The sequence below is a fragment of the Molossus molossus genome, unplaced genomic scaffold (genome assembly GCF_014108415.1).
Source record: "Molossus molossus isolate mMolMol1 unplaced genomic scaffold, mMolMol1.p scaffold_m16_p_3, whole genome shotgun sequence".
Classification (NCBI taxonomy): Eukaryota; Metazoa; Chordata; class Mammalia; order Chiroptera; family Molossidae; genus Molossus; species Molossus molossus.
The window spans coordinates 120517802-120543909 of NW_023425366.1; the positions used below are offsets into that span (position 1 = coordinate 120517802).

The following is a 26108-nucleotide window of genomic DNA, read 5'->3' on the forward strand; positions in this document are numbered from 1 at the left end:
AGGAAAGCAGTCTGAACACACAAGTGAGTACTACAGGAATCTGTGATGTTCCCCATTCACCCCATCCCAATACTGGTGCTGTGACAGATGGAATAAGCATAGGGTGTAAAAATCAGGCCTAGGGGCAGCACAGGACATTGTTACTTAATAGTTAAGGAGGCTTGAAATCATTCTTTTTTCATTAAAATGGAATGTCCTCAGTCCTTCTTTCAGACACGAACAACACCATCTCATATAGCTATGATGATGACTGGCACAAGGTAATGTATGTCAAAGTCCCTGGAATATAGCAGGGAATTCAAAGTCTATCATTTCAGGATTTACATATACCTGAATATCTCAGTTAGAAAAAGGCATTAATAAAAAGCATGCTCTGACTTCCTGAGCCCTAAGACACTTTTTGAACAGTCCAGAAAGAGTTATACTGAGCAGATGTGCCATGTATAGGGCACTCTGCAGAAGGCTGCATGTGGAAGCATGTGCTTCTCCAAAGATTCACGAAATGACATAACAGTGTCCCAGCACATGAATCAGTGGGTAGAGGCTCAGAGGAAGATGCCCTACCAGGGTGTGTGTGTGTGTGTGTGTGTGTGTATGTGTGTAAACATGTGCAAGTGTGATGTGCAGCTGCGCTGAGAAGGATGACCAGGCATTACCACCAGGACAGGAGCAGCCAAGCTAGAGGGGCACCCAGCAGGGAGACAAGCTTAAGTCCAAATGCAGAGCCCCTTGGGTCAGGGAGCCAGCTGATACTCCATGAGCGACAGGAAGCAATCCAAGGTCATGGAGCCAACAAGAAGATAAGGCCAAAGATTCAATGTAAAATCAGAGACTGGATGAGAGACTCTGGCTGAACGGCCTGGATATGACAGGGATGGAAGAGGGGCCATGGCATCATTGCCAAAAAGGTGGTACCCAACACACTGCCATGACCAGAAACATTTTAGGTCTAGGACAGAGAGAAGGACACAGAAGAGAAAGTAAAGACTCAAAGGACATGGGGTCCTAGAGTCCCTCTCAATAGACCATTTAAAGCAGGGGCTAGGAGGGGCTTACAAAAAAGTCCTCAGACTATGGATGGAGAGGACAGGGTGGGGAATCAGGATGCTTGTCCCATTCAGGGCCTCTTAGAGCCCCTTACCCATTCTTGCCTGTTTAAGGATAGGGGAGGTCATCCAACACAGGCAAGATGTGCAGAGCAATCTGTGAATGCCCATCATCCCTGCCCTTCTGCTGCTTATACACACTCCCAGCCACCTGCCCACTCAGCTGTAACATGTTAGGTGACTGGTAAGATAATGGCTTATGGTCATCTCATATGATCTCATTTAACTTTCAAATGGGCTCTGTGGATGTGTGACAGGCAGACAAGGGGCATCTGCAGAGGCAAGGGTGTGCCCTCTTGTCTGTGGTCATATTGGGAAGCAAGATAGGGATGCAAGGCGCTGGGCACAAATACCCTGGGAAGGCCAGAGCACTCTCTACATCTAAAGGAAATCCAGTCACAGGAGAGGATCCGAACAATGCAAAGCAAAAGGTTCTAACCCTTCAATTTACCAGTGTCATCAAAGACCAAAAAGTGGGAGCTGTTCTAGGTCAAAAGACTTAAGGGACACCATAGCTACGAGCAGGGCAATGTGCTCAAAAGGTGACCAGCTGGCATGCTGGGATGTGCTGGGAAATCTGAACATGGGCAGGATATTAGGTCAAGACTGTAGTGCCTGTCTGATAAATGTGAAATGTGCTGGGGGTAATAATAGGGTTGTGGGCGTGTAGGAGAATGTCCTTGTTCTCAGGTGACAGAGGGTGAGGGATTTAGGAGTAGGCTAGGATGTCTGCAACTTACAGTCAAATGGCTGAGCAGGAAAAAAAGCACGTATGTAAGGGGGGAGGAGGAGAGGAAATAGTGCACACATGACACAGGTTACAGACTGGGAAATTTAAGTATGTTGCATTATTACACTCTTCTTTGTTGTTTCTGTATATTAAAAAGTTTAAGACAAAAGTTGGAGGGAAAGCGGAAGTGCCACTGGGATCAAAGCCCCATAGTGCCAGGAGAGCAGGATCTGCCAGGAGGAGCCGTGAGTGCCTTGTGGCCGTTTGTACTCACAGCCCCCGATCTTCTTGCGTAGCTCGCCGTAGCAGATCAGACCATACAGCTCCTGGGAGGACTTCTTCAGCCCTCGAGAGAACACTGAAAGACAGAAAATGATAAGGCTTTAGAAGGGGAAAACAACTGTTCTGGGATTGTGCACAAGAGCAGTGCTGGGGGAACACTCAACACTGCTGATTTCTCGGTTTTGCTTACTGCACCTTGGAACCGCAGAAGGTCAACATCAGGGGAGACTGGGCAATGAGTATACAGGAACATTGTGCTGTTTTTGTAATTTTCAAAATAAAAAGTTAAAACCAGAAAAAAAGGAGAGGGGGGTGTAGAAAATTAGCTCTAATAGAAAGATCAATGTCCCCTGGAAGAAGAAAATGGACATTCAGCACAGTTGGCTCCCAAGGAGCTGGAGGAGCTGGGATGTGACCAACACCGTATTTGCATCCACTTCTCTCCACACATGTAGAATCTGCCTGAGCTGTCTAAGGTGGGCAGCCCTGGAACCATGGAAGCTGACCTGCTGTGTCTCCTCTGACCACTGATCTACACGACCTGGGCCTGAGGCCAGACCACAGAGGAACCATGGCTCAAATGCTCGAGACTGCTAATACCCACTCTCCCTTGTTCCCTAGTAACAGGCCTAGATATATTCAGGAAGCCACAGATATAGGTAAGGCAGCACATGTCCCAGCCTGTCCTGCAGCCAGACATGGCCACACCATTAAGTCCTGGCCTTTGGAGTGAGCAGAAGTGTTGAAGACTTCTGAAAGTCTCCTTAGAAGATCTGAACAGAATTATGCTAATTTTTCCTTCAGAACTGCTACCTGGGGCCATCTTGGTCACAACAAAGCACTAAGGATGGCATAGCAGAAAAATGGGAGGACCTGGGCCTTGATGCTTGCTCTGGACCACCTAATGCAGGTATCTCTGAGATGAGAAAAGAAATTTTTACATGCTTAAGACACTGTTATTTTCAGTTTTTGTATTCCCAATCTTCTCAAACACCAGTGACCGCCTTTCTCATTGGAAGAGAGCTTTTTCAGAAGAGCCAAAGTGGGTGAAGGAACTGCTCTCACAGACTGACTTTCAGCATATCATCAAGGAATATGATATGGAACAAAAAAAGAAACGTGTAAAAGCCAACATGGAAAAAGCCAAACAGCCAAAACATTTCTGCGTGCCACCCAGAAAAGTAAGGAGGGTGTCTGGGAAGACAACAGATAGCAGCCAACAGCCCTGGACTCAGTAGGATCCGGACTAGTGTTGGTATTTCAAATAAGCTAGTGATGTGAGAAACAATCACAGCTATGGCTGAACACAGCAGCACACACACTGACATTGTGCTGACAACCTGAGGAAGAACAAAATGTTGCTGACTTATAGTATGCCAAAGCCAGCAGAGAATCTTGTTAATGGTCACATGGACACTAAAAACAAAGCAATAAAACAGTATTAACAAAGGATCTGCTAAGTCAGACCTAGGGACTGTCTCACAAATGTGAACACTGACAGCCCACTTCCATGGTCTCTAGAAAGTGGAGATCTCACATAAACAGATATGCTGTTAAAAGGTCTTCAACACAATGTTGTTTGTCATATTTTCCCCATAGAGACAACAGGCTGGATAGGAGGCCCCTGCAACTATAGGATCTGGAGTTGGGTCAGTGAGCCCTCCTCCAAGGCAGTCCCCTGGTCACATATAGTAAAAGCTAAGACATGTGTCTTTGGCAAGGACTGCAAAGAAGACACCCCGTGAGATGGCCAGTGGAAGGCTTTGAAGCCAGAAAAATACCTTAAAATGACTAGTGATGAACAAGAGCATTACTGGCCAGAGAGAACCTTGATGGAGCCATAAACTAGCTCAGCAGAAAAAAGGCACTTCACATGGGGTCTTGCCATGAAGATGGAACTTGCCATGAGCGGAATGCACATGACTGTCAGGTGCTCCTTCCTGCCTTTACCAAGGACAAAACCAGATGGGAAATACAGCAAGCAGCAGATACCCAAGCCAGCAGGCTGGACATTCACCTTCCCAGAAGACAGTAAGATAGAGCTCATGATGAGCCACTCACGATAACACAGATTTTCAGAAAGTAACTAAAGAATATATGTAACAAAAAAAAGAATGTAGAAGATAACATAGCCCTGGCCAGTTTGGCTCAGCGGTGAGAGCATCAGCCTGAGGACCAGAGAGTCACAGGTTCGATTCCAGTCAAGGGCATGTACCTCGGTTGCGGTTTGGTCCCCAGCCTTGGTCAGAGTTGTGCGGGAGGCAAGCAATCGATGTGTCTCGCTTACATCGATGTTTCCCCCTCCCCCTCCACTCTATCTGAAGATAAAAGGAAAAATATCCTCAGATGAGGATTAAAAAAAAAAGATCACACAGTAAGAGCCAAAAAGCTAAAACTCATCCCCACATGCCACACATACTTATCTCAATTGTGTGAAGTTGGTTGAAGAACTTCTGAAGGAACAAAGCTGCACGTGAAAAAGATGTCCACATCTGTGTTATTTAAAAACACTAGAAGAGGCCTGGGGAGTAGCTCAGTTGGTTAAAGCATATTCCTGACATGCCAAGGTTGTGGGTTCAATCTCCAGTCAGGGCACATACAAGAATCAACCAATGAATGCATAAATGAATGGAACAACAAATCAATTTCTCACTCTCTAAAATTAACACATTTAAAAAAAGATAAAAGAGGGATTCACTCAAAAAAAAAACAAAAAACAATATAAAAACACTAGAAGTGGATTACAAGTCCAAGGAAAAATAAAATTTATTCATAACTCAAAGAAATAATATTTAATGAAACAGATGGGTAAATTCTACAGCAACAAGAGGTGGTCTGAAAATACTGCATTTACAGAAGATAATGACAAGGAGATGCTGGCTGACTTGGAGCTCAGCTTCTCAGCTTATTGTCTGGGTGGCTTGGGCCAGGACCTCCAATGCTAAGCCAGGTTTTCTCATCTGCAGTGAAGGTGATAGCACTTCCAGGGAGGAGGATGTAATGTGCTCAATGATGGGAACAGAGCAGGCCCCAGTGAGGTGGCAGTGAAGACAGAAAAAAATTCATGGAGAATTTTTGGGAGCACTGACATGGGAGCTCAGTCTTGGAAGGTAAATAGGGTCAGGGAGGCCAACGGGTAGGGGCGGCAGGAGTCAAGCACAACAGGAAGTGCAGTTAGCAGGAGGGTGGCCATCCCAACCTGGGAGACAAGGCAGGTGAGGGTGAGGGTGAGGGTGTGGGAGGGGGCTCAGGCCAGGGAAAAGGCAGACATGTGTCTTGTGTGGATAAGACAATGTGGAGGGTAGACTGGGAAGGGCAAGACCAGACGAAGGAAGAACAGCAATGATCTAGAATAGGACCAAGAGAGACTGGGTGGTGAGGACAGGTCTGAAAAGCTCTGAGGTAGACCCAGCAAGACCACAACCGGTGAGGGAGAGATGTCCATAAAGATTCAAAGGGAAATATATTCAGGAGCAATGTCAGTTAACTACTGGACTGCTTGGAGCTTGGGTCCCCAGTCACATTTCTCTAGGGCAAGGTCAGCAAACAATGGCTCACAGGCCATAGCCTGCCCAGGGCCTTTTTCTGTAAAGTTTTGCTGAAACACAGTAACATGTGTTCATTTACATTGTATCTATAATGAGCTAAGACAGGAGAGTGAAGTCATTGTAATAAAGACTATAAATCCCCAAAGCCAAGAATATTTATCATCTGACCCTTCACAAATAAGAGAGAGCTTGATTAACGTTCTCTGGGCCTTTCTAAAGCTGGAGGAGGAAGCCCTGATCCTGGCATCCTGATGGGTCAGTCCTGGTGATGCTGATTCGAGTTGGCCGACACACACTGACCAGGCCAGAACACTGGGAAGTGAGGCAGAGAAAAACAAGAGGGAAAGAGTGCTGCCACGAAGGACTCGAAGCACAGGTTCAAAGGGGGAGTGACCTGACCACGGCTATCACGGTTATTCTGGATCAGAAGTGATATTGTTTGGAGAGAAGCGTCAGAAGTGCAGTCAGTAGAAGCAAATGTCTGGAATGACTGACCTATGACCATGATTGTAGAAATGAAGAGTAAGATTAAAGAAGGTGAAACTGAAGACTGAGAGGGAGGAATGACATAGAGACCCAATTCTCCTGACATGTGGAGACAGGAGCAATGTCTCCCCTAAGGACAGAAGTGTGAATCAAAGAGTGCTCTGAGCTGGAAGTTAGAACCGCACCTGGCAATGACCCAGGCATGAATTAAAGACGGAACTACGCCAATCTCGATTCAAATACAGGGATGGCAAGAGCCTTGGGAAAGCTAGCCCTCCATCCCTGGGTAGTATGTGATAGGCCTTGCCCAACCCTAACCCCAGTGAGCTCCCACTAGGGAGAGAACTGACCAATTCTGGTTTCTCCTCATCAACTGTGGTGCCCTCCCTCCCAGTGGGGGACACAGGCCCACAGAGAGCCAAGGTCTCAGACACCACAGGCACTCAGAGCTATCAGAAACCGGCACAACTTCCCTGTGATTCAGCCTGACCAATGGTTACAAGACATGTATCACTACTTCTGCGAGGCAAGAATATCCTAGGCCACATGGATGGGCAAGAATGACACCAGGGAATATGTCCTGTGATTTTTTAAAAACTCTGCTCCTGACCAGAGCCCAACCCTGCCTCCCGGGCTCCCCAGAAACTGAGCCTTGCATGCTTACCATTGTCGAAGTCGATGTACTTGGTGATCTTGTGCCACGTGCGGTAATAGAAGTGCCTCACTTGCTCCTTGTTCTTCACCATGCTGGCAGGCTTGCCCTTCTTCTTATACTTGAGAGCTATGTTGTTCTGGATTGCTTCAAAGTCTTTCCCATGCTGGAAAATAAGTCCATGGTAAAAGCACAGACGTTAAAACAAGACAGCCTTCTGAACAATGCAGACACTCCCAGAGAAAGGGGACTGCTGTGGGATCAAGCAAGTGTCCCTCACAGCTCTTATTTGTGCAACTTCAACCTCGATTCCCTTGGACTCAGATTTTCATCAGAATAATGGCTAGAGCAGCAATGGAAACAGGGATAGAACTCTCACAGCAATGGATATCAAAGAGGCAAGGGCCCTGGAACAGGAGAAACACAGAGCTTATCACAAATGGCTTAATCTCTGGAATTCTGTACAAATGCTGGAATGAGACAGCTCCATGAAGCAATCACCAGAAAAGAACACATGATGGGGAACTCAGAAGGTTGTGTACCTGGAATCTTACAATACAACAATACATGGACCATTCAGAAACACCCTCGTTGCTTTCATCATATAAAATATATTCTATGTTCGAACAGGGAGAGCAAATTTGAACATTTAACAAGGGAACCACACAGACTATGCTCAGGATACATCTGTGGGCCACCCCTTCCTTCAACACCTCCATGCAAAAGCCATGAATACATCTTAGATTTTCAGAACAGAATTTATGTTCCAGAGAACAGTCACCATCTTTAGTGTTTCACATACTTCCATGAGAACCTATTATTAATACTCTCATCAGAACCAAGCAAGTAAGAAGTACTGGGAAAGCCCTAGAGGTAATGGCACCCCAGAATCAACAAACACCCTTAGCTTCTTTTTTTTTTTTAGAGACAGAAAGGGAGAGGGAGAGGGAGAGAAACATCAATGAGAGAGAACATCGAATGGCCACCTCCTGCATGCCCCCCACTGGGGATCAGGCCCACAACCTGGGCATATGACCTGACCAGTAATCGAACCGGTGAACTCTTAGTGCATAGGTAGACGCTCAACCAGTGAGCCACACCGGCTGGGCTATTTCTACATTTATTAATTGAAAACCCAGCGCAAGGAAAAGGGCTTCCTTCACCATTTATGTATTTACTCAGTTAGTTATATTTGTATTGACTGAGGTCATAATCCGTTCTTATCATTGTTATTTTTTTCCTTTTATTTTTCATTTACAGTTGATGTTCATTATCATTATTGATTTTGTTGCTTAAATTATTCTAGATTTGGTCATTGGTAACCTCTTTAGGTTGGCTTCTGTGTACTTTCACGACCTCACTTTCTGGTACCACAAGATATTCCAGACACACCTGGTAATTTCCTTGCCCCAGATCTGGTAGCATCCATTTCTCCAGGGAGCCAGAGCTCCCTTTGGAAAGTGGGATTTAGAAGCTAAAGGTAGCCCTGCCAAGTGTGGCTGAGTGGTTGAGCATCGACCCATGCACCAAGAGGTCGCCAGTTTGATTTCCGGTCAGGACACGTGCCCAGGCTGTGGGCCTGATCCCCAGTGGGGGGATATGCAGGAGGCAGCCAATTGATGTTCTCTCTCACTGATGTTTCTATCTCTTTATATAAAATCAATAAAGGAAAAAAAAGATCTCCACCTTTCCAAGTGAACAAATTTGTTTTAAAAAAATAAATAAATGTAGAAAATAATGGAGCCAGAAGATCATCACTGGGCAAACATCATAGTAATAGTTGTTTCAGGGAAGAAACTGCAATGGTGGCTAAAACTAGTGGGACAAAGAACAATAAAAAACAGGATGTTTACACAGCCTCAAAGTAAAAAATGACTTGGTGGTGGAGAACCTGGGAGATGCATCCAGAGAGCGGTGATCGCATTCACAACACCAGGACTGAGGCAGATCGCACCCTGCACTCTGGATAGGATGCTCCAAGGACAGCACAGCACCCCTGTGCTGCTTCTGACAGAAATGCAAAAGGAAAACTGAATCATGAGGGAGCCTCAGTAAGCCGACACTGTGGGGTGTTCCACAAACTAACAGTCTAGGAGTCTTGCAAAGTGTCATGGTTATGAGAGAAGGGGAAAAGGGAAAGACAGAGGACCTGTCCCAGAACCTAGCAGTCATGACAACTAAATGCAATGTGAGCTCCTGATCCAAAAAGGACATCTGGGGGAATACTAGCTCAATCTGAGTAAGGCCATCAGGTCAGGAAAGGTATTGTACTCATATTGAATCTCCTCATCTGTAGGTCATACTGCAATTATGTGAACATTAAGAAAGCAGGGTGATGGGCATATGAAATTCTTTGTACTTTTTTTTTTTTTTTTAATCCTCACCCGAGGACATTTTTCCATTTTTTGTTCAGGTAGAGTGGGAGGGAGAGAGAGGAACAGAGAGAGAGAGAGAAACATCGATGTGAAAGGGACACATCGAGTGGCTGCCACCCGCACAACCGACCAGGGCCGGGGACAAACTGCAACCGAGGCACGCGCCCTTAGGGGGAACCGAACCCGGGTCTCTCAGGACCGTAGGCCGACGCTCTAACCGCTGAGCCAAACCGGCCAGGGCTCTTTGTACTTTTTTTTTTGCAACTTTTTCCAAGTCTGAAATTGTTTCAAAATGAAAAGTTAAAAAATAAAAAAACCTAGAAGAATTAAAGCTTGTTCATTCTTAAAAAAACAAAAACAAAAATGCAATAGCAGGTAAAATGTTAAAAGACAAAACTGTGTCTGAAATGCCTTTCTCTAGGGCCCAGGTCAGGTTCTGCTTCCCCCATAAAATTTTCCTCAGCTCCTGATCAGAATTGTGACTGAAACAATGCAACAGCCTCTCAATCTCATGATTTCATTTTGCAGCTAGAGTAATAAACCCAGAAAGGTAGACTGACCTACCAAGGGTAGGGACTAGAATCTGGGTTTTGTGATTCCTAATCCCACGTTCTAAAACTATGCCGCCTTTTGAATTCTTGCAGCATTTGTTAGTGTTTGCTTTTTGATTGTCCAACTTTTTATGTATCTGTTACATTTACCGAATTAGACTGTCAGCCCCTTAAAGGAGGACTTCTTTGCATTTCCAGCATGACAACAGTGTTCTATGTTTAGACGAGGCTTGCAGCAATCATCAATCCAATGAACAAGCACAGGATGCTGGCCTCATGACCAACAGTAAGGTAGGAATCAAGAACTGTCCAGCAGAAAGAAAGACAGACAGACATAAGAAGGGAAAATAAAAAAACTGACAATAGGATCTGTGAAAAAATGTCGTTGAAATCAAGTAAGAGGATGTCAAGGATGATGATGTGGGTCTAGGCATTCGCCTTGATGTGTACCCTTTCTGTCATGGGGGCCATGACCTATAACCCTGGACACAGGGAGGAGTTTGGGATGGGCGCAGCCAATCTGGAGCGAGGGTGGGTCTCTTGGCTCTGGGGAGTGTCACCCCAATGCAAGAGGACAACAGAGGACAGATGATAGCACAGGCTTGAGCCAGCCCCTCCCTGTCCCACTCAGTCATGAGAGCCACTCAATCCCCTTGTCTCTTTCTGCTGCTTTGAGCTAGGTCTCTGTCACCTGAAGCATAGCTAAGTCAGACATGTGTACATCAAAAAGGTAGTGACAACCTGGACAAACACTGCAGAGGCAACACTCACAGAGCAGAGGCTTTTACCCCCATACCCCATAGTTTAAGATATTCATGGTCATATATGCCCCAGCTAATCAGCCATATATCAATCCCAATTTAGAGTCCCACCAAGTTTTGGTCAGACACACAAAATGACGCACAGAAAGCCAGCGCTCATATTCTCTCCCCCCCCACACACACACATAAATATACATACACACACTAGCATACACACTCTCAAACTATTTGGGATACATAATACCAATAGTGGAAAGCATTAAGTGATCAGAACAGCCCATTTTAATTATTATTATTAATCAAGGGATTCAGGTGACCTCAAAAGAAACACCTACCTGGTAGAAAAATTAAAACAAGGCTAGCCCAATGAGAAGGGAATGAACTAATCTACCTGAACAGAACAATCCACTTTTAATTGACAATCACATCTCCTATTACTTTCTTCAGCCAGACACCCTGCAGATCCCAAGAGGGAAGAACCACATTAAAGCAGTAATTGTCTCAGCTTAGCATCAGCAATGGTTGCTATTCTAAGAATATTCCAGGAATCACAAGTCTTTTATGCCTAACAGAAAGCTTAAATTAGGCAATTTAGGGACATAATCTATACCAAAAAAGCCTCTGTACTTTAAAATTGTCAAAGGGGAGAAAATAACGCACCTGAATTTATTTGAATGGTTCTGCACCTACTAGAACAAGCCTGCGTGCACACTTCCTTCTCTCCTTGGACAACTGAATCAAATGACACCAACATGTGGGCCTCTTCCACCCGGGAAGAGACTGTCTATCAGCCCCCAGGAACGGAGAAGACCAGCCACAGGAATGTTCAGAAATTGGCACCAAGTTCTAGTTCTCTGTCTCCACTTAGAGTCTCCTTTTCTGGTCTATAAGCACTTCATGGTTTCAATTCCAAAGCTTCCTTCCTTTATGAAACTGTTTTGCAGGCCTGGCCAGACTTTTATATCATTCCAATGCCTTCAATATTAAAAGAATAAGACTCGCCCTGGCAGGGTAGCTCAGTTGGTTGGAGCGTTGTCCCAATACGCCAAGGTTTCAGGTTCAACCCCTGGTCAGGGCACACACAAGAATCAACCAATGAATGCATAAATAAGTGGAACAACAAATTGATTTCTCTCTCTCTCTCAAATCAATAAAAATAAAAGAAAAAAAAGAGTAAGGTTTGTTGACTGAACAACCTACTTTAGATACTATAGCGCAAAGATGTATCCTCAAAAACAGTATGTGCACAAAAATATTCACTGTACTGTTATTTATAACAAAATCTGAAAGGAACAGCAACAACCAATAACACAATGGTTAAGCAGAGCAAAGTTTGCCCGGAAGATTAACACTTAGATATCATGAGCCATTCAGTGTATGTAGTAACTGCTCAACTTTGCCACTTCAGTCAAAATTGGCAGAGACAATATACAAGTGAATAGGCATGGCTGTGTTCCAATAAAATTTTATTTACAAAAACAGGCAGAGAACACATAGATTTATCTACACCTGAGAGAATATTTATAGGCACGAAAAAATACTCAACAAAAAAGAACTGTGAAACATCATAATAAATGCATTTGACAATATTAAAAAAAAAGCATGTTTACTATAATTACAAAGATTTGAAACAAAATACGAAAGTAAAATGGCTGGCAGGGAACATGGCCATTTCTTTGAGCTGTGGGATCAGGGAGCATCTTTTCTCTATATTTAGGACTTTTCAGTCTGTCCCAAGTCAGCTGCAATGTCTCTCAGAGCAGCTGGCTGCTCTAACTGATGTGGCAAATACCCTTTTGCCCTTCCTCTCAGGGGACACCCCTCCTGACTGGCACACTAAGCTACATGGAGAAGGCCCATAGAGAAGGGTACCACTCTGCAGTCAAAAATAAGTTTGTGAGACAATGGGCAGAATCTGAGAAAGAAAAGAAACATAAAGACGCTTCCGAACAAACACTTCTCTAGTAGCAGCTTATAAAGTCACAATGAGGCAATAAAAGGCCCTGGTCAGAGGGTGGGGCCTCAGCCCTGGGGACCCACACCTTCCACAGTCACATTAGGGGCTCCCCATTAGAACTGCTAACCTAGTAGATCTAGTAGCCATGTAGTAAAAAAAGGCAAAAGAAAACTGAAAGAGAAATACAAGTGATAAGAAGCTAGGAGTCTGAGTGGCCTTCTCTGGCCCCATAACTACTCACCTCATACAGCCCCTCAAAGAAAGTGTTCTTGTCCTCGGTGCTCCATGACTCCCACTGCCGCCGGACCTTTTTGCCTTCTTCCTTCTCACCGCCAGAAGATCCTAAGTTCCGGGAGGAGGAGCGAGAGGCCCCTGCAGGGGCAGCAGGGGCAACCCCAGACCCATTTCCAGATGATGATCCGCCACCATCAGTTCCTTTGAGAGAAAGAGCAATACAGTGATCTGTTCCAGAAAGCTGGAGAGGCTTGGGAAGGGCCCCCTCCACATTCCTCAACCACTGAGGCTCTCGTGGGACAGCACCTAAGACCTTATTAGGTGCCTAGTGGGGCTGTTCACTAATGACATCATCCTTACATGACCTTGTGACTCTTTTAAATAGTTTTATAGTGAAAAAAAGAGAGAAGAGCATTTAAGTGGAGTCATTCAAAGAGCACATTGCTAATGTCCATAATGAAGGTATACAGCTCTTTCCCTTCTGTGAACTGAAACCAAGCATCACATTTCACAGTGTCTTTTTCAAATTAGGGTTTGGCTGAAATATTTCTTATCTTTTCAAATAAATTGAAATTTCAAACTAAAGAAAACATTTAAATGGGTGTAAAAAACAATGTATTTATAATCAATACTTTAGAATATAAATCATTTGACCCCTAAGAATATATAAAAAGTCTTAAAACTCCTCTTTTTCAGTTTTCGGAGGAGGTCTAGGTGCAAATTTCTTCAGCTGTCCAGAATCTGGGACCCTCCAACACCAGCCTCCTCAAGAGACCAGAGTTGTATACCTTTGGTGCACCAGTGGGGAAGTCTGTGCTACGTCTGCCCTGGCCCCTAAGATCAGCTCTCCGTCTCCAAAAACAGTTGTGATGACATCACCAAAGCAACAGGTGGTCTGAGGATTACAGTGGAACTGACCATTCAGAATAGACAGGCCCAGATTGAGTTAGTATCTTCTGCCTCTGCCCTGATCATCAAAGCCCTCAAAGAACCACCACAAAACAGCAAGAAATAAAAAAAAAAAAAACATTGAGCACAGTGGAAATACTGCTTTTGATCAGATTATCGCCATTGCCCAAGAGATGCACCACTGATCTTTAGCTAGAGAACCCTCTGGAGCCATTAAAGAGATTAGTGTTGAAGGTCACCACCCTCATGATATCACAGATCATATCAACAGTGGTGCTGTGGAATGCCCAGCTAGTTAAGAACTACAAAAGAAAATATTTTAATTAAAGATCATTTCACAACCAAAAAAAAAAGTCTTAATAACTCCTTTTTCTTAATCAATTTCCACCAGCAAAATCTGATGTTCAGAGAGTGACCCTACAACTTCCTAAATGCTTTTATTTTCTTTAAATCCTCACCCGAGGATATTTTTCTATTTATCTTCAGATATAGTGTGAGGGGGTGGGGTGAGAGAAAAGAGAAACATTGATGTGAGAAAGACACATCAACTGGTTGCCTCCTGCAGGACCCGGACCAGGGCTGGGGACTGAACCACAACTGAGGTACATATGAACCTGCGACTCTTTGGTCCTTGGGCTGATGCTCTAACCACTGAGCAACCAGCCAGGGCAACTTCGCAAATGCTTTTAAAGCATCAGTTCCTAATCTCGGATGAAACCTTAAAAACCATGCGAAGGGGAGAGTGTCTGCACGCACAACACAGGGCTTCCATGCTGTGCAGGAAACCAAGCACTCCATACTCCTAGGCAATGAATGAGAGTTAAAGGTCACAGATAAAGCATTTTTTATGACCTTACCAAATGCTCCCACCCATCTAGTTCCTTCCTCTCAGAGGGAAAGAGGACTCTCAGAGTATCCCTGTGATAACCAGCATTTTCTTTCCATAAAACTGCAGGACCATCAAATGAAGAGAAACCAAATTCTGAAGAGTAAAAATAAGATCATAAAAATAAAAGTGGTTTAAAAGAGCCAAACAAATGCAGATTATTGTTAAGATGTTTTTCTAATGAGATAATCAAGAGCTTTTCTATTGAGAGTCACTTCTTGGTTAATCTGGTGGGCTCTTCCTGGCAGCTACTTGCAGACTGGGGCCATGTCTTCCTCACTCCCTCGACCAAGGTCTACCTCCAATGAATAAATGAAAGACAAGCAGTTTCACAAAAAAAAAAAAAATTCATGAGAAATGAAAAAATAAAAATTAAAAGCCTTGCCCTGGCCGGTTTGGCTCAGCGGTTAGAGCGTTGGCCTGCGGTCCTGAGAGACCCGGGTTTGGTTCCCGCTAAGGGCACGTACCTCGGTTGCAGTTTGTCCCCGGCCCTGGTTGGGTCGTGTGGGTGGCAACCACTCGATGTGTCCCTTTCATGTCGATGTTTCTCTCTCTCTCTCTCTCCCCCTCCCACTCTATCTCAACAAAATATCGAAAAATGTCCTCGGGTGAGTTTAAAAAAAATTAAAATAAGAAAAAATTAAAAGCCTATTGACCCATGTAAGCTTTCAAAGACTATCCCTGGGAAAAACCCAAGCCATGGGTGCAGGGGCTGTCTGGGGAACTAGGGGAAGCAGAGTCACTCTCCACTATTATACTTTTCAAAGTGTGTACCATGAATCTGTTATGTCAAAACCAGGAGTACCTGAAAACAGTTAATCCCATCAGTCGGCTTTCAGAAAGAGTGTGCTTTCATACATGCTGAAAGAATTACTCATTTGATTCTTTCGTGTGGAAAAGTCTATCAGTTTAGTGATGGGCTGACTTCCTAAGGCAGTGATTTTCAACCTTTTTCATCCTGTGGCACATAAGCTAATTACTAAAATTCTGCAGCACACCAAAAAATATATTTTTTGCTAAGCTGAAAAAAAAAGGTGTAATTTTGATTCATTCACACAGGATGGCAATTGTCATGTTGGCTATTGTCATTTTTTTATTGACAATCTAAGAGAAAAGAGGTCAGCAACTGTGACTAAATAATCAGGCATTGCATTGTTCTAAAAATTCTTGTGGCACACCGGTAGCATGACTAGGTACCAGAAACTGCTGGTTTATCAGAGCTATACTGTCCAATTCGACAGCCACCAATCACATGAGGCTATTTAAAGATAGATTGATTAAAATTAAATACAACAAAAACTCAGTTTCTCAGTCACACTATCCACGTCTCTCTAGTGTTAATATCTACATGTGGCTAGTGGCTACTGTGCTGGACAGCACAGAACATTTCTATCATCACAAAAAGTGCCACAGCCAGGGTGATGGGTTTGATTCCCGGTTAAGGATATGTAGCTGGGTTGCATGTTTGATCCCCAGTCAGGGCCCTAAGGGAGGCGGCCAATCAATTTGTCTCTCTCACATTGATGATTCTCTCCCTCTCTTATCCCTTTCCATTCCACTCTCTAAAAAAAAAATGAACGGAAAAAAATTTCCTCAGGTGAGGATTAACAACAATAAGTAACAGACATGCATTTTAAAAAATTCTATAATGCGGCTATCTTGCTAGCTTTTGTGAGATTTCGCCAGATCACAGCACTGCTGACCCAAGACAAGGAGAACGAACGGTGAAGGAAAACAGAATGGAAGCATTTCCGAGCTGGAAGGGCCCTCAGGGGTAGAGTACAGGATAAACCAAAACTGGCTGTGAAAGAAGGTACAACAGTCAAAGCAGCTCTGCCCAGATACACGAGGCAGCAAACCAGGCCTCAGAGCAGCCAGCCACCCTCACTGGCCAGAAGCCACGAGCAGAGATTTCAGCCCATCTTTCTGATGCTTCCCACTGATATATCCTCAGTAGAGCAATGTGAATGTTCATCCCAAGTAACCCTTTTTAACATTTGGTACCCATCATCCTAGACCTTGTAACGCCTTGTAAAAGTAAAAGTAAAGCAGAATCACAAAACTTCCAGGTTGAAAGAGAACTGTGACATCTGGTCCATTCTCAATATTTTAAGTGAGAAAGAGACTTCATCCATTGAACTCAGGCTCAATCCAAGACTCTAGTTCAAGTATAAAAAAACAGGAAGCAGGATCAGAGATGCTGGTAAAACAGGACAGTGCTCACCAGGACAGCCTGCCATCAGGGACGAAAAATTCCGATGAAAGTGTGATGACTGAAGGGGAAGAGAGGGGAGCAGCAAGGGGAACACAGCTAGAGAGGCAAGAAGCGGGAAGAGAAGACAATCTGAACAGGACAGGGTGGGTGCGAGGGCTTTCTCCGGGGATGGGAGTGAGTTCGAGGAGCCCGCCTAAAAGCAGAGGGCCAAAGTTAACCTTCCATCTGCAGCTACATGTCTGAGGCCACAAAGAGGGTTAGAAAGAGTCTACATGATGAGGAGTCATTATCCAAGAAGCCTGAAGGGAAGTGATGTACAAGACTAGGATCCCCCACAGTGAGCCCTTTGAAAGTAAGAACAGTGTCTTACTTTTCCGTGCCCAAGGTTGGCACAAGGCCTCACACGGAGCAGATGCTCAATGAGCTCAGGAACCAGCAGAGCACAGAGCAAGGGCCTCTGCTGTGCCCCTCAACTACCCTAGTCCTCTGGGACCCAGTGCCTCTAAAACAGAACCCACACTCTCCTCTCAAACTACTTCAGTGACACAACCTTCCAGCTGCCAGGGTGCCACCTGGCTACTTCTCTTTCCCATTTCTGCCGCCATTTTCCCAGGCCAGCTCTGTGCTACCACCAAATAACACAATCTTAACTGCCTCCTCTCTGGTCTCCCAAACCACCAACCCCAGTTGCAGCCCACTCTCCAAGCTTGCATTTGAGGGACACAGCCATGTGGCCTTGGTCTGCCTTCCCTGGCTGCCTGTCTGTCCACTTCACCCCTAGACAAGCTAGACTGTGTGCTTCCCTCGTCAAACATCTCTGCACTGGCCTGGAATGCCATCACCCATGCCCCCTCTTACTGCCTGAAGACGAGACAATTATAGCCATCTTTCACTGAAGAAGCCGAGGCACAGGTGAAGCTGCTTATTCCCCAGCAACCTGGAGGTGCGGGAACCTGTATTTCTACAGCACCGGTAAAGCACATTCCAACACGGCTCCTTTTTATCCTTATTGTGAGTGTGTAGTTATCCACATTTCGAAAATGGGGTAACTGAGGCTCTAAAGCACAAAAGCTCTAAGGTCACCAGGCAACAGGAAGGAAGCACCTCTCCCCAAACCTGGGGATTTTCCTCTGGGGCCACACAACAGCATGGTGACTGCTGATGGTGTCACAGCTGCTTCAGTATTTGTAGTGCCGACAGAGCTACAAGAATCAGGGTTTTAGGGTGAAGGGAACTTGACCTCAACATCCAACACTCAGTCTATGACAGATAAGAAAGCCAAGAAGGTCCGGCCAGTGTGGTTCAGTGGTTCAGCGTTGACCCATGCACCAAGAAGTCACCGGTTCGATTCCCGGTCAGGGCACATGCCCAGGTTGTGGGGCCCAATCCTCAGTGGGGGACACACAGGAGGTGGCCAATCGATGTTCTCTCTCATCGATGTTTCTATCTCTCTCTCCCTCTCCTTTCCTCTCTCTCTAAAATCAATAAAGAAAAAAAAAATGTATAAAAAGAAAGCCAAGAAGTGCAATGACTTGCCCAAAAGCACACAGCAAGTAAGTGCAGGAGTCAGGACTGTGGAAGATGTTTACCTCTAAAAACAAAACTGTGACTTAATTTAGGTAAGACACAAGATGTAATGACAACCTGTCATATCATACGATGACTCACTGTCCTGAGCTTTCCTCTGGAGTTTGATGAAACTTCATTCCAAGAATTAGGAACATTAAAATCTCAAGAGCGACAGGCCCACAAATGCAAGGTATTCGATAATGTCCTGAGATCAGAGGACACGTGAGCCATTCTTAGCTAGAAAGACGGTTCAAGTGCAGCTAATAAAAGTGTCTCCAGGCATGCCTGCCTCCCGCTCTAGCACAGGAACACTTCCTCATCACCTGCGTCCATAGTATGAGCGGGCAGGGACCTTTCACCCAAATGCTCTGTCCCCAAACATCCACCTCAGGTCACGAAACACCGCAGTCAAAACAGGAAGCAAAAATGCCAAAGTCTCCCATAGGTGCTTCTGTGCCTCTTGTAACATGTCCCATTCATGTCAGAGGCTGGAATGGCCAGGTTTGCATTCAGAACCCAGATGTGACTGAGGGGACACCCTCTCGACCAAGGCCACACAGAGAAAACGTGCCAGACAATCCCCAGTAAGAATGTCACCTCAACAGATGAATGCCAAGCTGCCCCGGGGCTGCTCCTGCTGCCACCATGCTTCCCCATCTGTCTTCAGAAAGCTGCTCCACACGCAGGTGTTCAACAAGGAGAACCTTCCCAATCGCCTGCCATGCAGTCTCTCAGAGCCTGTCCAGGGTCCCGGCCTCCGAGACATCCTCTTCTGTGACCTGAGGATGACCTGGAACCTGGTGGTCCCAGGACATGTCTCAGTCACCTCTGCATCCTGTGTGTCTCCACAGCATCTCCCAGTCCTCAGCATCCCACAAGGCTCAGTATCCTCAACACTATGACCGGGGCGGACCTCCTCCAAGACTCTCCCCCTCCTCCCACATTGTTTTGAGAAAAACACAACTGAAAACCCACTGTTTCTGTTAAAACATATGCCCTCTTCTTTGAATAATGTGAAGATTTCTAATGGTCTTCTGCAGGTACTTCTTGCAGATACCCCAGCCAACCACAAACACCTGGGAATGTCTTCTGTATTTTGACATTTCTCACCCTGTCTTCCGTGCTAAGAACACTGTAGTTACTTAATGTGATAAAATGCTTCTATGCAGCACCACCATCCATGACAAAGCTAATTTTTATATTTGTGGCTCTACTATCTGAAATCATTCCTGTTATCTTTATATTGTCATATAATCTAAAAAAGACACACCTATACCACATAAAATGAAAACCCTAAAGTATATTTGGTTGGCAAAACATAATTCCAAAGACAGCTGGACACCACAGAAATGACATTAGTTTTGACACTAAAAGTCAAAGAGGTATTAGTTTTTTTTGTTTTTGTTTTTTATCCTCACCTGAGGACACTTTTTCATTCTTTGTTCAGATAGAGCAGGAGGGAGGGAGGGAGGGAGGGAGAGAGAGAGAGAGAGAGAGAGAGAGAAACATCGATGTGAAAGGGACACATCAAGTGGCTGCCACCCTCACGACCAACCAGGGCCGGGGACAAACTGCAACCGAGGTACATGCCCTTAGTGGGAACCGAACCCGGGTCTCTCCGGACCGCAGGCCGACGCTTTAACCGCTGAGCCAAACCAGCCAGGGCAAAGAGGTATTAGTTTTGACATGAAAAGTCAAAAGAAAATTTAGCTTAGCCTTCAAACCAATATTCAAATGTTACCTCATCTACTCATCTATACTATCTATCCACATCTTCCACGTGAAGCAAATGCAACCTGTACAACTTCGAACTTAGTGACTTACTAAGAACTTGTCCTGCTCAGCTCTACCATGACTCATCTTTGAAGTGGTCTGGACCACACACAGGTCTCCTGACCTACTGTGCACAGGAGCGTCTATGTAACACATCAGGACCATGTGTTGGGGTTATTATCTTCCACTGCATGTAGCCAGCACGTGGGATGGTGCCACCGTATGCTGGACAGAGTCAGGGGAATGTCTCCTCTTCTCCCGACAAGATCAGACACTTTTCAGCAAAGCTTGACATTCCTGCTTAGGTGGCCATGGTGGCTCCATGCAATCATCATTGCACCTGCCTTTATTAAATGTTATTTACTAAATCAAACCAGGAAGAAGAACCACAGTGCTCTGGCCTCAGTGCTCTTGTGACCATCTGATGTGTCTTCCTTCCTCCAGAGAGTATGGAGGGCAGGGACATCACAGTATGCATGACCATACTCTAACCAGCTGCCTGGGGCCTGTCCTGAGTATCTCGATGAAGGAACGACAGTGACTTCCGTTGCAGACAAGAGGTGGAGCCTCAGCAGGCACAACAAGCAATTCCACACCTGGAGGGAGGATTACGCACGATGACCACTCCCTGCCCAATGCTCTCCTAGAGGCAAGGCCAAGCAGAGCCCATCGGATATAGAACTATCCTGACTTCAGGCCATCTACCTTCCATGACACTCTCCTGAGAACACTCACATGACCAAATCCATTCTGCACAACTGACTCTGCATCCCTGAGTGTTAAGGTGAATGCAGCTTCCAGCCACTATCTCACCAGACCCATTTTGAAAGTAAGGAATGTAAGGTTCGGGCAGGTTGGGCAACTTTTCCTTTGCCCCACAGATGAACCAGCCACGTGGCAGCTCTGAAAGGAGAAGATGACTCTCCTGACTGCTGGGTTCGAACCTCTTTCAATATGCTTTTCTCTCAAAGGTTGACTAAGTAAGATATTTCATAAGACATCTCTTAAAATCACCTAGAAGCTGCAGGCAGCCCACAGATGATGCAAAATGTAAATAAGTTCTGGACAGTGATTTACTGATTCCTAAGCACAATCACAGTAAAGTCAGCTGACATGGCCCAATTGTGGAGACAGTGGGCATTTTGTGACTAGCTTCCCTGACAAGTGGAATGAAAGTTTGCCGGGGAGAGGTGAGCGGGCACACAACACAATGAAAACCGGGGGGGGGGGGGGGGGGGGGGGGTCTGGCTCTATCTCACCTCAGGCGTCCCCTCAGCCAACAGTTCTGACAGTGCAACAGCTTGGAAGCATTCCTGGGACTCCTACCCCCTACTACCAAAGGGCCTCCCCCTCCCCTGTCCACCTGCTCAGATTTAGCCTAAAGCCCCAGACCACAAAGCCAGGTACATTTCCCATACAGAAGCACTGGGAACCCATTAAACATGGCCTGTAGGGCATTGTTTCGAGGGCCCCATTGTAGTGTTTGCTGTGCCGAGGCAGGGACTGGTTTTATCCCCTTTATAGACAAAGAAATTGAGATGCATTAGTTCACCCAGAATTGAACTGCTAAACAGGGAAGGGCATTAGGGGCGCTGTCTCCTGGCCCATGGCCTCATAGATCTGTGAATTCTGGTTTTCAGTCTCAAATGTGTCCTCGGATCACTCTGGGCAGAATGGTGGGGTGCAGGAACATTTGTTTTGGCATCTAACAGATCAACTGGTTTCTCATCTGCAGCTTACCTTCTGTTTAGGTTAACTATATTATTTAAACAACAAACTTCAGTTTCTGCACCTATTTAACAGTAAAGTAACAGAGATGCAAGATGCCTGGCATATAGGTGCTAAATCTTAGCAACTTTCCCTTTATCAATTCAAAAAGAACTCAAAATTACACTAGAAAAAAAATTATTTTTCATTGAAATTGACAAGAGTCTGTTTCTATGGAGAAAGAAAACAGTTGTGTGGACAGAAGCAAGACAAGGAGGGCTTCCCTTTCTCCAGTCTTCTCCAAACTCACTGCAAGGTTCTCATGGCTGAAAACTGGCAAGGGCAATAAGTAATCAACCAAAGGAACCTCCAATGACTGGACTGTGATTATTCCTTAAGCATAACAGAAACTACATTTTCTGAAGAGAAATACTAAAAATGCCAGTACAGGAAGTCACTTGACATCATTGATAAATTATGCGACTTTAAGTGAAATGATGTATAATGAAACCAATTTTACCATAGGCTAATTGACATAAACAAGAATTAAGTTGCTAGGGCATCTCATTACCATTATAACAAGGACAGAACCAGAGAACCTGCTATATTGTTCATTTCCTTACTGATCCATCCTCACTAGCCCATTTGGAGATTTCCACAGTCTATAAAACAAATGCTTCTCTAAGAATGGTTTTCAAAGGTTAGGAGCATAATGTCATAAGACCTTTTCTGGCTGCTAATGGAGGTGCCAAGGGAGCAGAGGTTGCCCTGAGGCATAAGGAGGGGGGTGTCCTGGGGTCCTGGGAGTGGAGAAGTGCATCCAAAGGATCCTGGCAGCCCAAGCTCAGAGCACAGTTAAGAGGAGCTAAAGGCCAAATACTGACTGAGAAGTTCTGTGAAGAAAAGGAAACACACTTCCTACTCCTCTCCTAAAAGCCGCCATTATAGTTTAGCTTATTATTTACTTAAAGAAATATTTGCTTGCTAAAATAGGAAAATGCATAAGTCACAAGGAACACAAATTCTAACAAATTTCCATTTTACTAATGGAAAATCAATGGCTGCTCCAAGCCACACATTGGGAATAGGAACTGAAAACAGAAGCACCTCGGACCTGATTCGAGGCTAATCCAGGAAACCTTTTCCCTGAGCTAGTCACACTCAACTATGCAAGTGAAAGCAAACTTCCCCTAATTACCTGACTGCTAGAACCATAACTGACCACTCGAGTTTTAGCATCTCACATATGAGCAGCCATTTACAGTTGCAGTGTTTTAACACCAGCACCTCATCTCATCTTAGCAGCCACACTCTGTGCGAGTGGAGTAGTCACTGCTGTTCCTCATTTCACAGGTGAGGATGCCTCTCAGATGGAAGATTAAGATTCAAGAAGTCAAGTGAGTAGACCAAGGTCAGAGAGCCAGGGTGACAAGGCCGTGAACTCTGAACTCCAGGTTCAGGACTTCTGAAGGCATAAACAAACCCGAGTGCACCCCAGGAGCTTACAGTTGATAACTAAGACATGCCTGTAATTAGGAATGAAAAACTATTTTTTACAAAACAAACAAAGCCAGTAAAACAAATTAATATTTTCCTAATCAATCAGCAACTATCACATCCAAAATAAATTTATAAAGCAAGTTTTAGTTTCTGAAATATACTAAACTACTTTATCCTTACATCTTTAAGTAAGAATACTTACGTCAAAATTTTTTACCAAAAAATAAATAAGGCCATGATTTCATTTGAGAATGAGATATAAAAAGCAAGTTTAATGACACACATTTGACAAAGACCTCCAAAATGGGTTCTCTGTTAGCTTCTGAAATATTTCCTTTTTAAAACTACCAAAACCACCTAATAAGTTTAAAGGACCATTTCACAAGGAGCTAAGTTAAAGTTTTTTCACCCAAAACTCACTGGAAATTTACATTATATTTATGACAAAAGTGCTGCCAACAGCCTGAAACAAAAATGACGTTAAGAACAATTCACTTGTACAATTAAGGAAAAGCAAAATGCTGAAACAGAAACAAATAAAAGCAGAAAATAACGGAGAACTAGCACATCAGAAACAAAACTGATATGTGGTTTTCTTATTATTTTGGTAGTGACCCTCCTGAAGCTGTAATATTCTCAATCACCTCAAAATACCTTGACAAACATTGTAGACTGTTGTTCTTTTAAGTCAGGCCACAAATGTTTTCACTACCTACTACCCTTGGGGAAATTCTTTCCATGGCACCGAAACTCAAAGGATATGGTCTTGATGCCCTTAATAACTTTTGAGCCTAGAATACTTGAAGTAGAGGGTGAAGAGCCCAAATAGATGTTCAGCTTATTAATCTTCCCCCAAATAAGTTTCAAAAGTCCATTCCTTTGTTGTATTTCCACCATCTGACATCTGGCAAAGATTCTGCAGTATTTTCTTTCTCCATTTCTAAACTAGTGTCTGCTGTGCAAAATAACTTAAATCATCAATGATCCTTTGAGGGGAAAAAAAAACAACCTTCAGGAATCTATTGTACTTGCCCAAAGAAAGGATACTTACTGCCTCTTAGCATAGTTTAAACAGAGGAAGAAACAACCTCTTTGGAGGAGAAAGGGGCACGTTCCCACCAGAGTGCCACCCCAAATGCGGGAGCAGGAGCTTCAGTGGAGACCCGAAGGGTAAGCACAGGGCACACCCTGGAAGGGGTTGGGGTCCCCCGTACCTTTTCCGCGAGGCCCAGAGCTGCCGGCGCTGCTGCTCCCCCCGGCACCGGACGAGTCCTTCCTGAGCCTTTTGCTCTGCGGCCTCACGCTGGACCGGAGGAAGTGGTGCTGGTCCTGGGGGCAGGCGGGCGGCGGGGACGGAGCCTGCGGGCCGCCTGCGGGGGCTGGGGGGCCGCCGCCCCGGGGGGTCTTGCCGTCCCTCTTTGTGCCACCGCTGTCCTCGGCCGCGTCCCCGCCGCCGGCCCCCTCTCCCTCCAGCGCATCCTCATCCGCAGCCCTCTTGCCCAGCCTCTTGAGCCCTTCCTCCCCGCCGCCGCCGTCTCCCAACTTCACTGTCATCCTGCGGGAGAGGAGAGGGGCCCTGGTGAGGCCACCGCGGCCCGGAGCCGCCGCGAAGTTTAGCCGCCCGCCTCCCTCTCAACATGGCCGCCGTTGTTTGTTCCAGGTCCTCCCACGGCCCGCCCGCCGCCGCCCGGTCGAGTTAGCCGCCCCGGACCCCGAACCCGGGCCCGGACCCCCGCCGGACCCCGTGGCCTAGGACACAGAGGGCCAGGGGCAGCGGAAGGCAGCCCAGTGGCCGCGCCCAGACCGCCCTGCCCGCGCGGCGCCCCAGCCCGTCGGGGTCGAAAGGGATTCGGGGTCCCGCGTCTGGGGTTCGAGGTTCGGGTTCTGTGGTCCCAGCGTCGCGGCCCAAAGCCACTGACCCAGCGGGGCCGCGGCTCATGGCCTGCGAGGCAAGAAGCCTGCGCGCCGGCCTCGCTCCCTGGGCTGCCTTGGCCGGCCGGGCCTCGGCGCTGGCGCCCCCCGACCCCACCCCTCCCCGCCCCCCAAAACGCGCGTGGCACCTGGCCCGCGCACCTGCCCCGCACGCCGGTCCCCAAAGTTGGCCCCGGAGCGGGGGCGAGGGGCCGGGATCCACCCCAGCAGGGGAGAGGCGCGGGCTCGCCTGCGTGCACAGGGAACTCCATAGTGGCCTGGCCGCCTGTCCGTCTGCTTATTTTTAAACAGACATAAAGAATAAGCTCAGGGTTTCTGGGAATCTTGCTTCCCAGGGTAGGAGATGTGTGCTGCGGGGATTTACGAATTTAAAATGTTGTTTTGCAACAAAGGAGCCTGTTGCATGGAACACGTTGGAGCCACCCGTGAAAGGGAGGGCACAGTATGTCCAGGTACAAATGCAAGAATGGGTAGAAGAGAATTGTTCCAACACTTGGTAACCATTAATAAAATTCTTGCATTAACTTTGTTACCCACTGCTATGTGAAATGTTAACAACAACAGAATGTGATGACTAAAAATGCAGCCCTGAAGACAGACGCACTCAAAAATAAGCGAAGAGAATCGGGTACCTGTAAACATTTTAAGCTGGGAAATAATGTGTACATGCGATGAAGCAATGAAGAGATTCCTCAACGGGTGTTGATGCTATGCCCAAACTGTGTTTGACCAGCTAAACACAGGACAAGGAACATTTCCATTTAAAAGGAAAACAAGAACAAGACATCAAGGCTAAACAAAATATAGTAACAGGGGCAAGGACCTCTCACAGAAATATTTGGGAATGAGTATAAATTATAGTAATACCTACTACTGCTCTGATGTATCCTGTCACAAACTGATCTCTTAAAAGTTTTCATCTGTTGTAACTTATA

General features: G+C 45.7%; 1 protein-coding gene across 1 annotated transcript in view; it reads right to left on the bottom strand.

The window, feature by feature from the left end:
• Positions 1-26108, bottom strand: part of CRAMP1 (cramped chromatin regulator homolog 1) — a 63041-nt gene extending 36933 nt beyond the window's left edge. The window contains exons 1-5 of the mRNA XM_036280672.1: positions 25806-26108; positions 24456-24796; positions 12690-12883; positions 6817-6970; positions 2111-2194 (exon numbers count right to left, since the gene is read on the bottom strand). Coding sequence (XP_036136565.1) covers positions 2111-2194; positions 6817-6970; positions 12690-12883; positions 24456-24795 — 772 coding nt within the window. The 5' untranslated portion in view covers position 24796; positions 25806-26108. The remainder of the gene's footprint in view (positions 1-2110; positions 2195-6816; positions 6971-12689; positions 12884-24455; positions 24797-25805) is intronic.